Here is a 19,965-nt window from a genome sequence, read left to right on the forward strand (position 1 = left end):
GCGATCCTGGAGACCCGGGATCGAATCCCACATCAGGCTCCCGGTGCATGGAGCCTGCTTCTCCCTCCGCCTGTGTCTCTGCCTCTCTCTCTCTCTCTCTGTGACTATCATAAATAAATTTTAAAAAAAAAAAATTAAAAAAAAAAATAAAATAAAGACCAGGTTGTTTAACACCTTATACAATTTGATTCAATGAATACAGTCACGTTACCCTGTAAATATTTTATATAGAAATATCAGCCATTTATATAGACTCAGGACTCTTGTATCATCTGCAGGTTCTAGTTCCTGGAGTCTAGGAAGACAGAGAAGCAAAGATAGAGCCACAAAAGAAGATAAATCTGTAATTCACTTCATTGCTTGCTTAGTGTGAGTGCTTGCTACATAAGAAAATCCTAAAAAAAAAAAAAAAAAAAGAAAAAAAAGAAAATTCTATGGATTAATGTATTGTTTTTGCGACTATTTTTCTAATAAATCAAGATTATCAGGAAAACACCAATAAAGTCATTTTTCTGGCTCTAAAAAGAACAACATGTGTTCGGTGCCATGGAAGAGGACAACCTTGCGTATTTAATTACTTTCACCTTATTTTGTCTTTTGGTGTAATCAGTTCCCTGATTTCACCACAGTGAAGCTTGCTTTGAAATTGTAGACACATTAAATCAACCACTTGGATCACATGTGTCCCAAAGAATGTGGTTTCCCAAGTATGAGCAATCCATCAATCCCCTACTCTCCTTTCACTTTGGCAATTTGACCGTCCTGGCCAATTTCTTAGGTAGATGTTTTATTTTATACCTTGGTCACAGGAGCTCACATAAAGAGTTTCAGAATTGCCTGTACAAAGTACACCTTTGATGTTGCAAGAGATTGGTGCATTTCTTGATGATTGTGCAAACATTCATAATTGTGCCTGCAGGTAAACCTACTGCTGTCTTCTTGGAAAACTGAGAGGTACAAAGAATGTTTATGTGCAGGTCCAGTCGTTCCAAGTATCTCTTGTCGGTTTAGACACACCTGGGTTACCATCCCCCTCTTATTGGCCGAGAAAGTTGCCACACCTGATTTGTAAGTTTACCTGTCCTAGTCAATGTGGGGGGGCGGGGGGCACTGCAGCCAGCCAACACTGGATTTAATCTAGCTGGAAGTAGCAGAGCAGGCTCTTTGAAAAATCACTGGGCTCTGAGTTCATTACTACAGGAAAACTGTTCTCTCCTGAGGCACAGAGAAACTTGCTTTGGAGCAGCCCTACTGGCTCAGGAGTTTGGTGGCCTAACACCCATCTCGGAGGACACATGGCTACCTACGCTCTGCAAATTGCTGGACTGGTGCTTGGTGGCGTTGGCATGGTGGGCACACTGGCTGTTACCATCATGCCTCAGTGGAGAGTGTCTGCCTTCATTGGAAGCAACATTGTGGTTTTTGAAAACTTCTGGGAAGGACTGTGGATGAATTGCGTGAGACAAGCTAACATTAGGATGCAATGCAAAGTCTACGATTCCCTGCTGGCTCTCTCTCCAGACCTACAGGCATCCAGAGGGCTGATGTGTGCTGCGTCTGTGCTGTCCTTCCTGGCTTTCATGACCGCTGTCCTGGGCATGAAATGTACCAGGTGCACTGGGGACGATGAGAAGGTAAAGGGACACATCTTGCTGACAGCTGGTATCATCTTCATCGTCACGGGCATCCTGGTGCTCATCCCGGTGAGCTGGGTGGCCAATTCCATCATCAGAGAGTTCTACAACCCAATAGTGGAGACTGCCCAAAAGCATGAGCTTGGAGATGCTCTCTACATAGGCTGGACCACCGCGCTGGTGCTGATCGCTGGAGGGGCCCTGTTCTGCTGTGTTTCCTGTTCCAGTGAGAAGAGCAGAAGCTACAGATACTCCATACCTTCCCATCGCACAGCCCAAAAAAGCTATCACATGGAAAAGAAGTCACCGAGCGTGTACTCCAGAAGTCAGTATGTTTAGTTGGGTCTAGTTTTTAACTTTACCGATAAAGCTATGCCAATGACTGAAATGCCCACTGTTTTCTAAAAATGGAACCCAAAGGAACATTGATTTGTCATTCTTAACTGCCATTCTTAGCATTAATTACAGGAACTGTGCATTGGCTATTTATGATTCTATAAGCTATTTCAGCAGAATGAGATATTACACACAGTGCTTTGATTGTTCTAGGAAGTGCAGTAATACATTTTCTAAAATGATTCATGCATCTTTTCCTTTTGCCATTACTTCAAAATGACATTGTTAAAGACTGTATTATTTTACAACTGTGATTTCTCTATGACACAGCATTATGTATGTAGATCAGCATGACGTTTATATCTCAGATAAATAGAGACAGGCTCACGGGGCTCTATTTTAAATGAAATTCTGATTCAATACACTGAATAAATAAAATTCAACTATTGCTTTTCAGGGGAATCAGGGATAAGATTGAAGAAGGTTAATATTAATTGTGTAAAAACAGCTTAGCGATTAATGCGCCTGATTTATAACGAAGGTTAAAACAAAGGCTTTAATCATCAGCGTAAAGGAAACTAAATGGCTTTCTGATATCTTGTTTTTCAACCTAGAAGTTAGGAATCCTAACTCCTTTATCCTCTCTCCCTAGAGGCCTTTCTTTTCTTGTATATTAAATGAACATCTTTTAAAAGGCAGATATTTTGTCAAGGGGCTTTGCATTCAAACTGCTTTTCCAGGGTTAGTCTAAGAAGAAAGATAAAACTGTAGTCTAAGAAACATTAAAGACTTCAGAAAAGTGATTTTTTTCCCCCCTCTGAAGTTTTTGTGGTGGAGAAGGATGCGTTCTGGCAAGAAATCATGTATGTATGTGAATATTTTAATAACTATTTGAATACAGACTTTGGGCTTTTAGCAATATAAATAACAGGATAGGACAATAATATATCTTAGTTTTTAATTGCTTGTCAAAAATCAAAAACAATTTATCCTGTCTATACTCTATCTTTTCCTGAGGTATCTGTAGATACCAAAGATCAGATTGTCATTTGAATCCCATCAAAAGCAAATATTTAACTTGTTCCTTTTTTTATTCAGATTTACTAAGGGATAGAGAAATATCATACCTTTGTGTTTCCCACAAATTTGATGCAACTGATAATTCAATTTGAAATTTGTTTCCTTATTTTGCTAGCCTAAATGACCGTATATATCTGTTTTATGTCCTTTATGTTAATAAATTATGCCTTTTATATAAATTTGATATTCTTTTGTTCTTTTTCTTTTTTTTCCTGTTTATTAACTTTTAAAAGGTTTAGAATCCTGATATTTTTGGCTTTCCAATTGTAAAAAGAGGCCACATCTTAAATATAAAGATAGATTCAGCATTACTTTTTGAGAATATAAAATACTGTATATAATTTAATATTATTCGTTATAATCATTGGATTCACACACTAATATTTGATGTGGACAATGTATTCGTAACTTATTGAGACAGTGCTGTAGGTTCCAACAAATCTATCTACTGTCAATATTATGTAAGTTTGAGCCATTTCTATTAAGCCACTATTAACCCATTTCTATAAAACCTTCATAGCTAAGTAAGTTTCTACCTCGGAGAAATAACATTAATTAATACAAGGGCTAATGTTTTTAGGAGCACATATTATATGCTAAGGACCTCTACTGCTTTATACAAATTATGTCATTAAAGATAATCTCAGATGAGGACCCCTGGGAACAATTCAATGATTACCCAATAGAGTCAGGAGAAAGAATAAGGACCATCTGACTTCACAGCTCATGCTTTTTTCTCTCCAGAGAAAGTAAATTTTCTTCAGGAGTGTTCAATTTATCACCTTATCTTTGCATGTGGAAATGACATGCTTAACCAGTAATAGTTGGGAAAAGTTAGTGTTTTTTCCCCAGGTTGGTGATTTTGCAACAGCCAAATGCTAATTTAGCCTAAGCATGCTTGCCCCCTTGGTTTAAACCATTCATGTGTACAGAAAGCAAGGAAAACTGAGGGCCTTGGAGAGGTAATCCAGTCTTCTAAGTAGGTCTTGACCAAACATCCCCCTTACCTAGAAACCTCTTCTGAAAGCCTCGAATTCAATTTTTATTTTCTTCTTCTCCTCTCTACCACAGAATTATAACACTGCTAGTTTTCCTTATGGCACCACCTCTTGAGTGTCTCTGAAGTTTTTCTCCAACTTTCCACACTTGCTGTCACCTCAGCTCTTTCTTACCTGGTTGATAAAGGCTTCCAGACTTGTGTCAAGATCTGCAGGATCTTCTTGCCCCAGCCCCCTATCATGTTCCTGTCTCAGTTCTTCCTAAAATGCATCTCACCCCCCTAATTGTAGGAATGCTTCACTGCCATAAAGTAGGCCCAAATACCTTCGTGGGTGATAACTATGGGGAGGGAGATCTGTCTTAAAATCATCATGGCAAACGTTATCACACAGTACCATCAGCGTATACCCAGTATGGTAATAATTCTAAAGTCAATGTCCAGAAACTAGAATAATTCATATGCCAAAGGGCTTCCTTAATATCTTGAAAGAGAGGCACTGGAATTGGGAGATGGTTTGATTAGTGGCACATTATGTACAAGAGGACATTTTATAATGTTGTTTTATAACGTAGTTTTATGGAGAAACAAGGTGACGTGATGGAAAGAACACAGAGGACATGGTTTTACAACCTGAACTTAGAGCTGGGTTTTTTTTCCCCTTTTTTTCCCTACTCTTTCTTACTGTACCACCTGCTGCTCCACCAGGAACCTCTTCTATTGATTTTTTATTCAAAATGACTCCTTCATGCACTGCACAAACAGTCATTAGGCTGCACTATGCTAAGTTTTAGGGATACAGGGATGTTTTTGTGTTCAAGGAATCTAGATCTAAGAGTTAAGAGGGAAGAGCAAGAAACACAGCCTTACTGCATGTCTACCATGTGCTTGGTGCTTTTCTTTCTTTACCATATCAATCTTCTAAGAATTCTGTGAATTATATATGAGATCATGAAAACATTTGATCTCAAAGTGATGTTATATATAATATCATATATATACACACGTGTGTGTGTGTGTGTGTGTGTGTGTGTGTATCCTAAATCAAGAGCCTATGTTTTTCCTAGGGCGATATTTTCCAAAGGCATCCCTTCCAGAGTAAACTTTGTGTACAATTAAGTGTGATCTCACCATCTCGTCCCCTGGGCTCCCTATGTCTCCTTGGTCACAGCACCCTTTCCCCCGGAACTCCAGAGTAGACCTCATCATCAGTTTTTGCTACCTTTTTTCTCCTCCATCTCCCCAGTCTCAAACCATATGCACGATTTGCTGCTTCTTAGTTTCTAACATCCATCATCTTTTTCCCCTTGGAATACATTGTATTTTTCTAGATTTCTATCATAGGCCTTATATTTCAAATTCTCCAGGCCTCCTTCATTGTCCTGAGAAAGCCTCCCAGAGCTGCCTGGATCCCGGGCAACCCCTCCTTCCAGCCCTGATCCCACTCTCCCAAGTGCAAAGCAAATTAGTAGCTGGGACCTAGCCAATAGGCAGAGCCCAGAGGCCTGCTTTCTGCAGATCTTCAGGCTCTGCCAGATTCTAGGAAGAAAGGACAGACTAATGAGAAGCCAGGGATCACTGGTGCGAGGCCCAAGGCTAGGCCTGAAGCTCTGTGCTCGGCATAAGTGGCACACGTGGAGACCTGTGGGTTCTATCTAATTTACAAATAGTCCTGGAAGGAGGGAGGCATCTGTACTCCTGCATAGTCATGGAGAGATAATTTCAGATGCCAGAAAAACTGGGGGAGGTTCCTTCTTATTTTGAGGCCTTGGAAGGTGAGAATCCAGAGGACTGGGAGCTCAGAGGTGACTTTCCATGGCCCCAGCAGAGAGATGGCAACTTTCAGGTCACTGGGTCACCAGCCAACAATGAGGGTTCCTGCCACCCTAGGGCGTGCTGTGGCTGATTACAACAACTTAACTTCCACAAGGAAAAGAGATCCTAGAATCACATACAGGGTTCAACTGCCAGAAAAAGGAAGTGCAGGCTGAAAGCTCATAACTAGCAGGCAACCTTTGAGGAAACAGATCTGCTGGGAAAGGGAGGACATCTTATACAAACAAATAAGAGCCTAAAGCAGATTGAATTGCAGGATTAAAGGGTTTCTTGTTACTAAATAATGCAGTTTCAACATTTAAAAAATCTGTAGGGCACCGAGAGTTGAGGGGAGTCAATGCTGAGATAAGAATTGGGTGTTTGGAAGCCCAAGTAGAAGACAAGCTCATAACACAGAGCAAACAGAGGAAAAGATGCAATTCGTGAGGAAAAATACAGAAGACTCAGAGAACAAATTCAAGGATCTAAAGAGAAAATTTGGAGAGAGGAATAAAGACCAGATGGAAGGAGTAGCAGTCCCTGACAGGGAAAAATCAGTGTTTAAAATGAAAGGCTTAGGGCGCCTGTGTGGCTCAGTCAGTTAAGATTCATGATCTTGGGATCCTGGGGTGAGCCCCTTGGGATGGAGCCCCACATCCTATTCCCTGCTCAGTGGGAAGCCTGCTTCTCTTCTCCCTCTGCCTGCAGCTCCCTCTTCTTGTGCTCTTTCTCTCTCTCCCCCTCTGTCAAATAAATAAATAAAATCTTAAAAATAAAATAAAATAATAAAATAAAAGTCTCTAATTTGCAGGTAGAAAGGGCTCATTGAGGCCTAGGAAAACTAAAAAGAAAGTTTGTAGTTAAACTCTTTTTTTTATTATTATTATTTATGATAGTCACACACAGAGAGAGAGAGAGGCAGAGACACAGGCAGAGGGAGAAGCAGGCTCCATGCACCGGGAGCTCGACGTGGGATTCGATCCCGGGTTTCCAGGATCGTGCCCTGGGCCAAAGGCAGGCGCCAAACCGCTGCGCCACCCAGGGATCCCTGTAGTTAAACTCTTAAAGTCACAATAAAACAAAACAAAAACAAACAAAACCCACGTGTGCAAACTTTCACCAACCATAAGAAATTACTTAACAATAACCAAAAAAAAAAAAAAAAAATGATACTTGTATCCAATCTTTCCACCACTAGGTGGTGGATTACTAAGTAAATGCCCTGGGAGAGCACATCCCTAACCTAAGTAGACCTGAGTCTACTCCCAGGAAGAACCTCATTCCTCTGTGAGTGAGAGAGAAAGGCATTTTGTGGTTAGTCTAGGATCTAGCACCCTGTCCTTCATAAAGCTCTTCTGAGGGCAGGACTAAAGCAATGCAGGGTGGAAGGAATGTGGGAAGGAGGGAAGCCTTGGGCAGCCATGAATCTTGCAATAAACAATAAGGAATTGGCTGGCCCAGAGCCTGGAGGAACATTTGCTTCAGGAAACCACTACAACTATGCCACTATTGGTGCTCAAGTTCAGAACTGCTGTGTTCCCACTCTTGCAGATAATTGGACACCTTTAGCATGGAAAACAAAATCATCTAACAGTCCAGATTCAGGGTTTTTTTTCTTCCCATCTTCTACCCTAGGTGCCATAGTGCTCATATTCTAGCCTGCCAGGCTCCATGTCATTGCTTTGCCATCCAGGAATTATTTTCCCCAAGACCTTGATGATCTGCAACGCTGTGGTCATCCTTTATTGTCAGGTACAGTTGAACCCTTGAGCTGCTATCCTGGCTCCCTTTGGCTGCACCCACATCCCCCCCAGGCCAGGTGAGCCTGTGTCAGCTGGTCCTGCTGTGAGACAGATGTGTACCCACTGGCCTACCTCTCCACCGGAAAGCAAACTTAGTCTTTCTTAGACTAAGAGCTCAGTGGGCCCCCTCCTTGTCCTTCAAACCACTGTGGATCATAAATTGTCTTTGCCCTATATTGCTAAACTGAATTGTCTGCCCCTTTCTCTGACTCTTCTTCGTAGGCCAATAAATACCTATGGATATGTGGGAAACAGAAAGAAACTTTTATTAAAAATGTAAGAATCAGAAGAAAAAATATCCCATTGTAAAAAAAATGCAGAGAAAAAGTATTCCATTGTAAAAAAAAAAAATTAGAGAAAAGAAATACTCCATTGCAAAAAAAAAAAAAAAAAAAAGGAGTAAAAAAGAGAAAATCAGAATTGAACATTTTCTTGATTCAGGAAAGAATTTATACAATCCTTCTTAGCAAAGGGTTAAAAGAAAAATCAGCTTTTCTTGTCTTTTAATTTTTTTTCTTGTCTTTTAATTTTTTAAAAGATAGAATAAATATTACTAACAGGCAGCAAAACAAAGCAACCCAAAACAAATAAGAAAACCATCCATATACCCACCTCTTTCTTACTTGGCTTTTCTCCAGATACCCAATCCTCCTCCTTAACTACCAGTCCCTAATATCATTAACTTTGTTGCTTCTATCTTTGATTATTTTTTTGTTTTTTTGTGATTGATGTGTGGGAGGGAGTTAGGGAAGAAGAAAGCCCATGGTTGAAGATTTTTTTGTTTTGTCTGCAAGCCAGTCAGAATATACTTGTGCAAAAATCATAAATGAATCTCTTTACCTCTCTCTCTCTCTTTGTCTGAATTAGATCAGCTTTCCTATGCCTTCCCCCCACCTAAAATAGAGATATGGGTAGATACCTGGAGATCATCTTTGAAGTGGGAACTGTGACTTATTAGATGCCAAATTGTAGAAACGCTTTAGAAATTAAACTTTTTTTTTTTCCAGCTTTAAAGTAGAGAAGCCTTCTGAAGTCAATGAAGCCTAGTCTTATTGCCCAACTATGGTCCAACACTGAATCTTGATGCAATGCTTTTATGTTTATCAAAGGGAAAATTAAAAGAGGAAAAAAAGATTGAGTGCTGGGCTCCATTCTAGTTATTTCTTACTAAATGACAAACTGTCCCAAAACTTGGTGACTTAAAACAACAACCTCTTAGAATGTAATGAGTTTGTGGGTTAGAAATCCCAGCAGAGTTCAGCTGGCCTATAGCACTAATCGCAGCTGGTAGCTCTGGTCCAAAGAACCCACAACAACTTGCCTCACTGCCTGGCACTTGGCAATGATGTCTGAAAGTCTGGATTCAGATGAACCCATCTTCTCATACTTGTGGTTTTAGGGCTTCTCCACCATGTCTTTCCAGCCAGGTAGTCAGACACTAAGCATGGTGGATAGGGGCCCTAAGGTTCCAAGGGAAAGAAACACTACTTTTGATAGACCTGGTGTAGCTTTCACCATTCGCAATTGGTCAAAAGCATCACAGGGTCAAAGAAAAGAAGTTAAATTCTACTGTACAATGGGAGGACTGTCAAAGAACAGAGACCATTTTCAATCCACCCTATGTCCAAGTGAAGTTTTAAGAATTAAAGGGAATTTTTTCTTTCAAATGGACTTACTTCATGAAACATAGGCACAACTTAAAAAGTGGTTTGTATTTTAAATTAGATAAGAGGAAACATGTTACCTATTGGACAAAAGCAGGTGTAAAGACATATATAAATTAAAAATAAGAGGCTTATTTCTCTCTGTAAAAAAGAGGAGGGGAAGAGATTTCCTTCCTCTTCTTTTTCTTAGAACATTTACTTTAGAAAACTTGTGTTTTCTCCTTTCTTTGAAATACATATAAATTCTTTAGATAGTAGACAGGTCTTCTGTCAGCTTTGTGATCCCGGAATGTCTTTCTGTAGGACTTGAGAGATCTCCCTTTTAAACGTAAGCATGAGGGGAGATAGCACCTATCTCTGCTTTCTGTGGGAGTGTAAATCTTGCACCAAGTTGCAAAACAACTAATCATAAAATTACGAGAAGTTTGTTTCTCTTCTGGACAATGTCATTAGTTAATATAGATATAGATTATCACCCTAATTACCAAATAGATTTAGAAAGAACTCTGTGTGACAAAGGTATTTGTCAAGTCCTTTTGCTTGAGGAATAATTGTTTATCTTGAAAACAGGTACGTAATGGGCTATATCCACTTGACTATGTAAAAAGGTGAGGTTTCTTTTTGTCTTTGGAATCACTTAGCAGATTGCCTGTCATGCACATCACATTCTGATTTAATGCTTATTCAATAATGAAACTGATTTTGGGGCACCAGGGTGGTTTAGCTGGTTGAGTATCTGACTCTTGATTTCAGCTCAGGTCATCTCAGGATGGAGTCTGCTTAGGATTTTTTTTTTCTCTCTCTCTCTCTTTTCCCACCTCCCCCACTTGCATGCATGTGCTCTTTTGAAAAAAAAAATGATTTATTTCCCTACTACCTTTGTGGAGAATTTTCTGGGCTGGAAAATTTTGTTTTTACATTTTCTCCAGCATAAACCATAATAAGAAAAAACACAGATGAGAAAATTTTCCATAGTCTAGAAATTTATGCTTGGTAATAATCAGAGAGGTTTCCAAATGTTTTGTAAATGGACATTTATCTGAGCATTACTTACAATGACGGAAATTGGAAACAATCTAAGTGTCCCATAGAGAAAGGTTAAATGAAAGATGGTGTGCCTGTCCACTCAATTGCATATTTTCCTGCTACTGAGGAATCCTTAATGACCTACATATTTTTTCTGACATAATATTATAAAAATAGAATAAAACCAGTTTTAAAATTCCATACTCACCATGGTCATGATTAAATTGCTCTCTCTCTCACTTACATACACATACATACACACAAGGAAACAGATGGAAAGAAATTGATTGAAATGCAAATTTATATGTGATTACTTTTTAAAATTTTTTTCTGTATTTTCATTTTCTTTTTTTAAAAGGTTTTATTTATTTATTTGAGAGAGAGAGAAAGAGAATGAGAGAAAGAGAGAGACTATGAATGGGGGGAGCAGCAGAGGGAGAGGGAGAAGCAGACTCCCTATTGAGCAGGGAGCCCAATGTGGGACTTGATCCCAGGACCCTGAGATCATAACCTCAGCCAAAGGCAGACACTTAGCCACTGAACTGTCCAGGCGCCCTTGTATTTTCAGTTTTAAATAAACAAGTATTTTCATAGTGAGAAAAAAATGAACTTATAAATGAATATATTTTATGGGTAGAAGTATACAGAGAACAGTAGATGGTTGACTTGGCAGAAAATCAAAACAGAACTGTGGTGGAAAGGGATTAGGAAAGATCACTGAACTCTGAGAAGAACCATAAAACTATAGGGAAAGGTGATGAGGAATGACAAAACAGAATACAAAATGGTGGGTGATTAGAAAAAGAAGAAGCAAATTACATTTTTATAGACCTGTGGATATAAAGCCTTGTGATGGAAAACCAATGGTTTACAATGTTTTAAGCAAAATTAACAATATTAAGAGAAAAGTAAGAGCTGGCCTGTTACATTCTTTGGGCAATATCCAAATTAAAAAAAAAAAAAAGTCCAATCAAGTAAACAAATATAAGTTGTATGTTTGAGTTCTACCCTTAATAGCACCATGGAGCAAGTAGTTTTTGTTCTATCTGTCATTTGACTTTGATTTTTGTCTGATTCTGTAGACAGAATTCACTTTTTTAGCATGGTAACAGGTAAATACAAACATTTAAATTCCCAAGTAGTTCATTTTTTTTTAAGCTCCATTTGTTAAATAATCCATTCCCTGTAGTTTGCTGATGCATTATTTATCAAGTAGTAAATGCATGCATGTCTCACTGTCTGTTTCTGGGCTATTTATTCTGCTTCATTGATCTCTGGATCTATTAAAAGTAGATTATCACTAATTGATATAAAGACTGGTAGTTTCATCAAGTCTGTGGATACTTGTCTGGAATACACTTCAGTTCTACTGACTTCTTAACAAAATACTTTCACAGAGTGCTTGTGCCAGTTCACTACACAATGAACACCAAGAAGAAGAAAATGTATTAATAATGAGGAGACCAGATCAAATCTTTTTTCTTTTCAACTGTGGCAGGCATTCTCAGGTAGTGTCTTGCACCCATTTATTCTTACCAATTTCAAAATCCACTGTGATGTAAGAGCAGTTTGGATTTAGAACACAGATGGCACTATTCAGTTGGAGACTGCTTTTATAAATCAAGGTTTAATCAGAAAGCCTTCTACCAAAAATCTGTCAGGTCCAAGGTAGAAGACTAGAACTTCAGGAAAGAAGTCGGGATTTTAATGCTTCTGCAACTAACTGTGTAATTTTCAGCAACATTTCTAAGTAATTCTTTTTTTTTTCTTTTTTTTTCTAAGTAACTCTAAAATTATGAATTTTGAGGGGATGGTATCAGGTTCAAAGATACAGATGCCATTTTATTTTTGTCAATGGCCCTAATTCAAGGTCATTTTAGTGCTATGTTGGAACCAAAATCTTCCTATGCTGCTATTTGCTCTCATTTATATTTGCCCACAGTAGAAATCTGGAGACTTAATCCAGGAAAAGATTTACTCTATATTTGCCAAGGCTTACAAATAGGTAAGGTATTTACTACGATGGCCATACTACACAGTTAAGGTACATGGGTCTCTGGAAACCAATAATGACCTTATATGGTTCCTTTCTTGGGTACCTGGAGAACATTTTCAATAGCTGGATAACATTTATACAAGAGCCAAGTTAATAAATGATAAAAGAAATTGCTGGATTTTGTTTATATAGGTCAAGTAGCTAAGTCGTAAACCCAGAAAGCAGGAAGTGTTTATTGAGAACATATTATATAAGCAATAGTCCTTTAATGGTGAGTCTTCTGAAAATCTGATGAACTGAGATGCCATGTCTTCAACAAACCCTAATACCTGGGATTACTAGGAAGTCTGTCTGAATCACTGGGTGGCATGAAATTAGCCTGCCATCTCAGGGTACATGACCTTGGGTCTTGAGGACATGGCATCACAAATTCCTTGATAATGGAGCATTGTGCATTTACCGTGTGCTGTTTGAAAATAAACCTTGGATTAATTAAGACCAAAATTCTGTGATGAGGTTCCTTGAATCTGGTGCCTAAAATCCAAAATCCATCCAATCTTATTGTTTTGTATTCAAGATCAATTTGTTAACTCGTTGTGCCTCTGACTATACATATCATATGTATGTATATATATGAAATTTTATGTAGTATTTTCCATTTAAAAATTTAGCAATGCACCAAAAATGGAAATCATCCAAAATCCCACTTCAAAGAGATAAGAGGGTAAGGAAGTGGAAGAGCAATACACAAATCTGAATGTATCCGAATCTGAAGCCCATGCCTTTCCATCATTGCATGCTAGTATCACTTCCATTTCTGTGGGAGATTGAGTTGGTCTGTATCCCAGGAATGTTGGTAATTTTAGTGCCTCAAATTAATATCCCTTAAATATTCATTCAGTAGTTATATAGTGTAAATAAGACAAATTGATTTGTTTTTGGTTAACTCAACATATATGTTGAAACAAATTCACTTACTGATTCACTTCCAATAATTAATGGAAAGTCAACATTGTTTAAAAATCTAGCAAAACAGTCTCTCTCATGAATAAATAAATAAAATCTTAAAAAAAAAATCTAGCAAAACATTTTCTACCTCTCAGTGTTTCCTTCTTTATCTTTGGGGTCCTTTTGTTATTTTCTGACTGTACTACTTCTTAAGAGATGAAAGGCTTTAGCTAAAGATGTGCAAATTATTACTTGCTCCCAGTAAAAGCATCACTCAATGTACTAATGTGTTTCAGATTCTCAGCAGGATCGGACTTTATGTGCACATGACAAAGATATGGAACACAGATGGGTACTTGCTGGAGAAAAAGGTGCTTTGGAAATTTTTAATCAGATATCTACCTCTGTAGAATTAGTTCCAGTATTGCATATATTCATTAGGTTTTAAAAGAATAAATGGTAATTTTTAAATTTAACTAGCTTGGTCTGGTTATTGGGACGAAATAGATAATCTCTGGAGGCTCTCTGTGTTCATGCTAGAAGAAGAATCCTATCTATCATTGTAGAAAAGGATAACAAAATTACAGCATAAAGGATAGATTTATGGGAAACGCACTCCCTAAGTGGTGATGAAGCTTTCTCTCCAAGCATCTATAATCTAGTTAAAAATGAGAGTAATACTAATACCCTATTATTTCTCATGTCCTATTTTGGTAGATCTCTTCTTCTTCTCACCAAGCTTAACATCAATCTCCTGAAATTTTATCTTTCTAAAAATTTCAGAGGTTGATAATTCAAAAGACCCAGTCCTTCATTCACCAAACATTTGCAGATGATCTGCATCAAGCTCAGTGTTCAGCAATTCCTCCAGGACCAGACCAGAGGGTCTCGGCATCACTCTGTGTCAACTCTGGGAAAACATATTTGGTAGTCTCCGTGTGAAGAAATTCATAAACTGAAATGTTGGACTCTTAACACTAGAATGTCAAACTAGTGAATAATAAATTATAAGTCTAGATAAGCTGAAGTCAACTTGGATTATTCAGAATGTAGGCAAATAGAGGGATAGCCTTTAGCCTTTATGGGTTCCAGAGCTGTTATAGCATCTGATGAAAGTCATGAAATATTTTCTTAAAAAAATTATACACACATACACCATATATAATATATATACATATATATTATACAAACATACCCCACATATATATATATATATAATATATATACACACATTCATAGACACATATACACATGCAAAGTCTGCACATAATTTCTAGGGTTTTGTAGACTACCCTGAATTGATTACATGCATGTATGATTTATTCATTCAACAAGTAATTAATGAGCACCTATCTATCTACACCATTCTAAATCTTGACTTTTAAGGAGATTTGAATTATCTTGAAGGGCCTTTTTATAATTAAAATATATTTTCTTTCATTAACTGTAAGGCTGTTCCTTCTTGATTTCTATGATGTTGAAAAGAGCACCAGGTCTGAAGTATCTGAGAAAAAGCCAAAATAAGAGAAGGGATGATGAAGGGAGTTTAGACTGAAATTGCAGGATTCTTGGGATCTAAATAATTGATCTGTGTCATAATTTTTCTTAGGACAAGATATGTCCTTTAGTGTTGAAACTTGAGTTCCAATTAAGAAGATCACATGAACATCCATGGAAAGTAAGTAATCTATATACATATTACTGTGGGAGGAGGATTGTTTTATTCATGAAAAAGACAAGAATTTGACAAATCAAAATCTGGCATGTAAAAAGATAGTATAGTAGACTAGTTAAGCTACCTAAGCCATTAGGTTATACAGACCCAACTGCAGATCCCACCTTTGCAACCCACTGTTTCTGAAAACTTGGACAAATTATTAAACCTCTTAGACAGTTTTATCATTTGCAAAATGATAATAATAACAGAACCTCATAAATTAGTTCCTTATAAGATTCTATATAATGATGCCTATAAAGCACTTAACTAGGGCCCAGAACAGTGTAGGTGTTCCCAATAATAACTGAATTACAAACTGTCCTTCTTGAAAGATAAGTGATTACTGTGTACCACTTAAAAGTAGATGTTCAGATATTCGGGATAAAGACAAGGTAAGATTTTTGGAAAAAAAAATTTGACATTCTGAGCTCAGTTGAGAATTAGTAGATCAATGGTTCTCTACAATAAAGATGGTCATAAAACAACTGGTTGGGCCCAGAATTCAGGATTACTATTTTACAACCCCTCTCTTGCTCATACTCAGGAGATTGTACTCAATGCTCACACTTTATGGAAAGGTAGATACCACCGATTAGTTAACTGAAGAGGGAGTAGTGACATCACACAACACCAGGGGGCGCTCTCAGTTTAAGGGAAAAAAACCAAACTCTGTCACCCTTATAAATTGAGAAGGTCAAAACTTGCTAAAGGTCAGGCTAAAGGTCAGGATAGATTGTGGAAAAACTCACTATTACTGTGGTTTAAATTTAGAATTCGTCACAAATCTTTTTTTTTTTTCTTATTTATTTAGCTTTCAAAAGGGTGTCATACTAGAAGGAAAACAATGCAATGTGATTTCTAACATTAATACCACGGTTGCCTTGTACTACATGAATTTTTTTTTAAAACTCTCTTTAGAGATTCCATAGTTTTAATAGGAATTTCCAAGTCATTTATAGGCAAGGAATATTGTACCTACAGAAGTAAATTGAGAAGAGAGAGAGTATTTGCTGATGGTAGCTTTTCAAATTACTGAAATAATTCAGTCTCCATTTCTCCCTAATGTGACTTATCCTTCATTTAGACATTCATCAAAATAGGTGAGCTCCTATCTTCCCCATTTTTATTCATTCATTCATTCATTCATTCAGCAAATATTTACTGAGGTGGGACTATGTGTGAGACATTGGGAATAAAGAAATTCATAAACATCAATCCTGGTCGCTCACATAATAAATCACTTGACAGTGAGTCTGCCCCCAGCTTACATATTAGTGAGAAGAGATTGACAATGGATATCCAAAGAAGCAAATGGCCAAAAAACTGAATATATAACTGGACAATGGTCAAACCAAGTATAAAAATAGAACTCTGACCCACAACCTGTTGCAACCTGCCCATAAAGCCAGCTCCCTTATCCACAATAAACAGTTGAGGAAGCCAGACTTCTATAAATCAGCCTTCTATATCTAGTAATAATCTGGGATGTAAACAATAACTTCTATAACGATTGACCCCAAGTGACCAGGACTCAATTAATAATTTATATCTTCCCTAATTTTTGCCTCTACTTGCAATTTAAGACTAATCAGAGAAAGCCCAATATGTACTCCTCACTAATCACATAGGATGCCTACCTTCTGGTTAGCCTGCCTATGGCTTTCCTGGGCCCACAGCCCCCAATCAGGGCACACCTGAAATTTCCCTACTTCCACTATGAAGCTTTCCCATTCCTTTGCCTGCCTTTGAGTCTGTCAAACACATACGACAACGGCTGACTTCTTTGCTATGTAGCAAGCTCAGAATAAATAGCCTTGCTTTTCGCTTTGGTTAGTCCTCATTTATTTCCATATATAGAATATGACAGGTTTGGGAAAGTACTATGGAGAAAAATAAATCATAATTAAGGAATAGGAGTACTTGCAGGAGAGAGGTTTATCTTATGTAGAGTGGCAAGGCAAGACTTAAGCAAAGACCTAAAGGAAGTGAGGGCTGGACCACGTGAATATCTAGGGAGGGGAATTCCTGAAAGGAGGAAGAGCAAGTATAACCTTGAAGGGGAGACTGCTTTATGATTTGAAAAAAATGACCATTTTCAGTGTCAGTACAGAAAAGAGAGAGAGAGAGGCCAGATAGGAGTTCAGAGGCATGCCATATATTAAGCTCTAGAGTAAGAAGAGATGCCTTTGGAGCTTTAAACAGAAGAATGGCATGATATGATTCTGTTCTCAGAGTGTCACCCTGGCTATTGTGCTGAAGTAGACTGTAGGGAGCAGGGGAGAAGGCTGGGGTCCAGGTTGCAGTAATGTAGACAAAGATGGCAGTGGTTTAGAAGAGGCGGATGGTAGTGAGCCTCATAGAAAGACTTTTGGTTTTGAATATGTTTGAAGGCAAATCTGACAGATGTGTTGATGGGTGAAGTCTGAAGGGTGAAATAAAAAGGGGACAAGAGGACAAAAACCAAGATTTTTAGATACATGAAATTGGAAGATAAGAGATAAAATTGGGAAAGGATGAAGTGGTTTGGGGTGGCTATTTCTAACAACTGGCAATTTAGTGCTAGTCACAGTGAGTTTGAGACACCTGTAGGATTTACAAAGGAAATTATGGTGAGCTCCAGACTGGGGATAAAAGTGTGGGCACTGTCAGCATGGGTGTAGAGTTAAAGCCATCCATATGGTCACCTTGAAGCAGTTTTGTGTTATAGGGGCTGGGAAAATGAGAAGGAATTCACCAAGGGGAATGAGAAAAGTGACTGGAAAGATAGGGAACAAACTAATAGAGAGAGTGGCCTCCCTGATACTAAGTGAAGAAAGCACTGTAAGAGTAAGGCGTTGTTACTGGGGACAAATCTTCTGATGGGTTAAGTAAGATGAAAACTAAGAATTGATGATGAAGTTTAACATTATAGAAATTGTTCATGGCCTTCAAAATAGTTTTCATGGAAATTGTAAAGAATAAAGTCTGATTGAACAAAACTTGAACATAGTAGAATGGGAGGAGATAATTTAAAGATAAGTAAGAAGCTCTCTGTCAATTCTACTTAAGAAAGAGGTAAAAAAGTCTTTTTCCGTAACAGGTTTGGCACCAGAACACAGGTGTCATGAAAATCACCACTAAACCTAAACCAAGATGGGAAAGGAAAAGACTCACATCAACATTGTCATCATTGGACAGGTAGATTCGGGCAAGTCTACAGGTAGATTCGGGCAAGTCTACTGGCCATCTGATCTACAAATGTGGTGGGATTGACAAAAGAACTATCGAAAAATTTGAGAAGGAGGCTGCTGAGATGGGAAAAAGCTCCTTCAAGTATGCCGTATGCCTGGGTCTTGGATAAACTGAAAGCTGAACATGAACGTGGTATCACCATTGATATCTCCCTGTGGAAATTCGAGACCAGCCAAGTATTATGTGACCATCGCTGATGCCCCAGGACACAGAGACTTTATCAAAAGCGTGATTACAGGCAGGTCTCTGTGCGGTCCTGATTGTTGCTGTTGGTGTTGGGAATTTGAAGCAGGTATCTGCAAGAATGGGCAGACCCATGAGCATGCCCTTCTGGCTTACACACTGGGTGTAAAACAACTAATTGTTGGTGTTAACAAAATGGATTCCACCGAGCCATCCTATAGCCAGAAGAGATACAAGGAAATCATTAAGGAAGTCAACACGTACATTAAGAAAATTGGCTTCAACCCCAACACAGTAGCATTTGTGCCAATTTCTGGTTGGAATGGTGACAACATGCTGGAGCCAAGTGCTAACATGCCTTGGTTCAAAAGATGGAAAGTCACCCGTAAAGATGGGAATGCCAGTGGAACCACACTGGTTGAAGCTCTGGATTGCATTTTGCCACCAACGCATCCAACTGATAAGCCCTTGTGTCTGCCTCTTCAGGACGTCTACAAAATTGGTGGTATTGGTACTGTCCCATGGGTTGAGTGGAGACTGGGGTTCTTAAGCCTGGCATGGTGGTCACCTTTGCTCCGGTCAATGTTACAACTAAAGTAAAGTCTGTTGAAATGCACCATGAAGCTTTGAGTGAGGCTCTTCCTGAGGACAATGTGGGCTTTAATGTCAAGAATGTATCTGTCAAAGATGTTCATTGTGGCAATGTGGCAGGTGACAGCAAGTGACCCACCAATGGAAGCAGCTGGCTTCACGGCTCAGGTGATTTTCCTGAACCATCCAGGTCAGATCAGTGCTGGATATGCACCTGTGCTGGACTGTCACACAGCTCACATTGCTTGCAAGTTTGCTGAGCTGAAAGGGAAGATAGATTGTTGTTCTGGAAAAAAAGCTGGAAGATAGTCCCAAGTTCTTGAAATCTGGGGACGCTGCCATTGTTTATATGGTTCCTGGCAAACCTATGTGTGTTGAGAGCTTCTCTGACTATCCTCTTCCGGGCCGTTTTGCTGTTCGTGACATGAGACAGATGGTTGCTGTGGGTATCATCCAAGCAGTGGACAAGACAGCAGCTGGAGCTGGCCAGGTCTCCAAGTCTGTCCAGGAAGCTCAGAAGGCTAAATGAATATTATCCCTAACACCTGCCACCCCAGTCTTTTTTTTTTAATATTTATTTATTCATGAGAGACACAGGGAGAAGCAGGCTCCATGCAGGGAGCCTGATGTGGGACTCAATCCCGGGACTCTGGAATCACGCCCTGAGCCAAAGGCAGACGTTCAACCGCTGAGCCACTTGGGGATCCCCTGCCACCCCAGTCTTAAACAGTGGTGGAGGAACGGTCTCAGAACTGTATGTGTCAATTGGCCATTTAAGTTTATTTTTTTATTTTTTTTAATTTAAGTTTAATACTAAAAGACTGGTTAATGAGAACAATGCATCATAAAATCTTCAGAAGGTAAGGAGAATGTTTTGTGGACCATTTTTTTTAAATGTGTGTGACAGTTTTAAGTTATTAGATCTTAAAATCAGTACTTTTTTTA

General features: G+C 38.5%; 2 protein-coding genes across 2 annotated transcripts in view; both read left to right on the plus strand.

Moving 5' to 3' along the window:
- Positions 1-1,141: 1,141 nt before the first annotated feature.
- Positions 1,142-3,234, plus strand: CLDN8 (claudin 8). Its single transcript, XM_041734721.1, has one exon. It carries the CDS (start codon positions 1,296-1,298, stop codon positions 1,971-1,973), a length of 678 nt encoding a protein of 225 aa, XP_041590655.1. The 5' UTR covers positions 1,142-1,295; the 3' UTR covers positions 1,974-3,234.
- A 16,529-nt stretch (positions 3,235-19,763) lies between these two features.
- The window catches only part of CLDN17 (claudin 17), a 30,175-nt gene continuing 29,973 nt past the window's right edge, over positions 19,764-19,965 (plus strand). Inside the window, exon 1 of the mRNA XM_041734727.1 lies at positions 19,764-19,880. The gene's annotated coding sequence lies outside the window, so the exon portion shown is untranslated. The remainder of the gene's footprint in view (positions 19,881-19,965) is intronic.

This window comes from Vulpes lagopus, chromosome 20 (genome assembly GCF_018345385.1).
Source record: "Vulpes lagopus strain Blue_001 chromosome 20, ASM1834538v1, whole genome shotgun sequence".
Lineage (NCBI taxonomy): Eukaryota > Metazoa > Chordata > Mammalia > Carnivora > Canidae > Vulpes > Vulpes lagopus.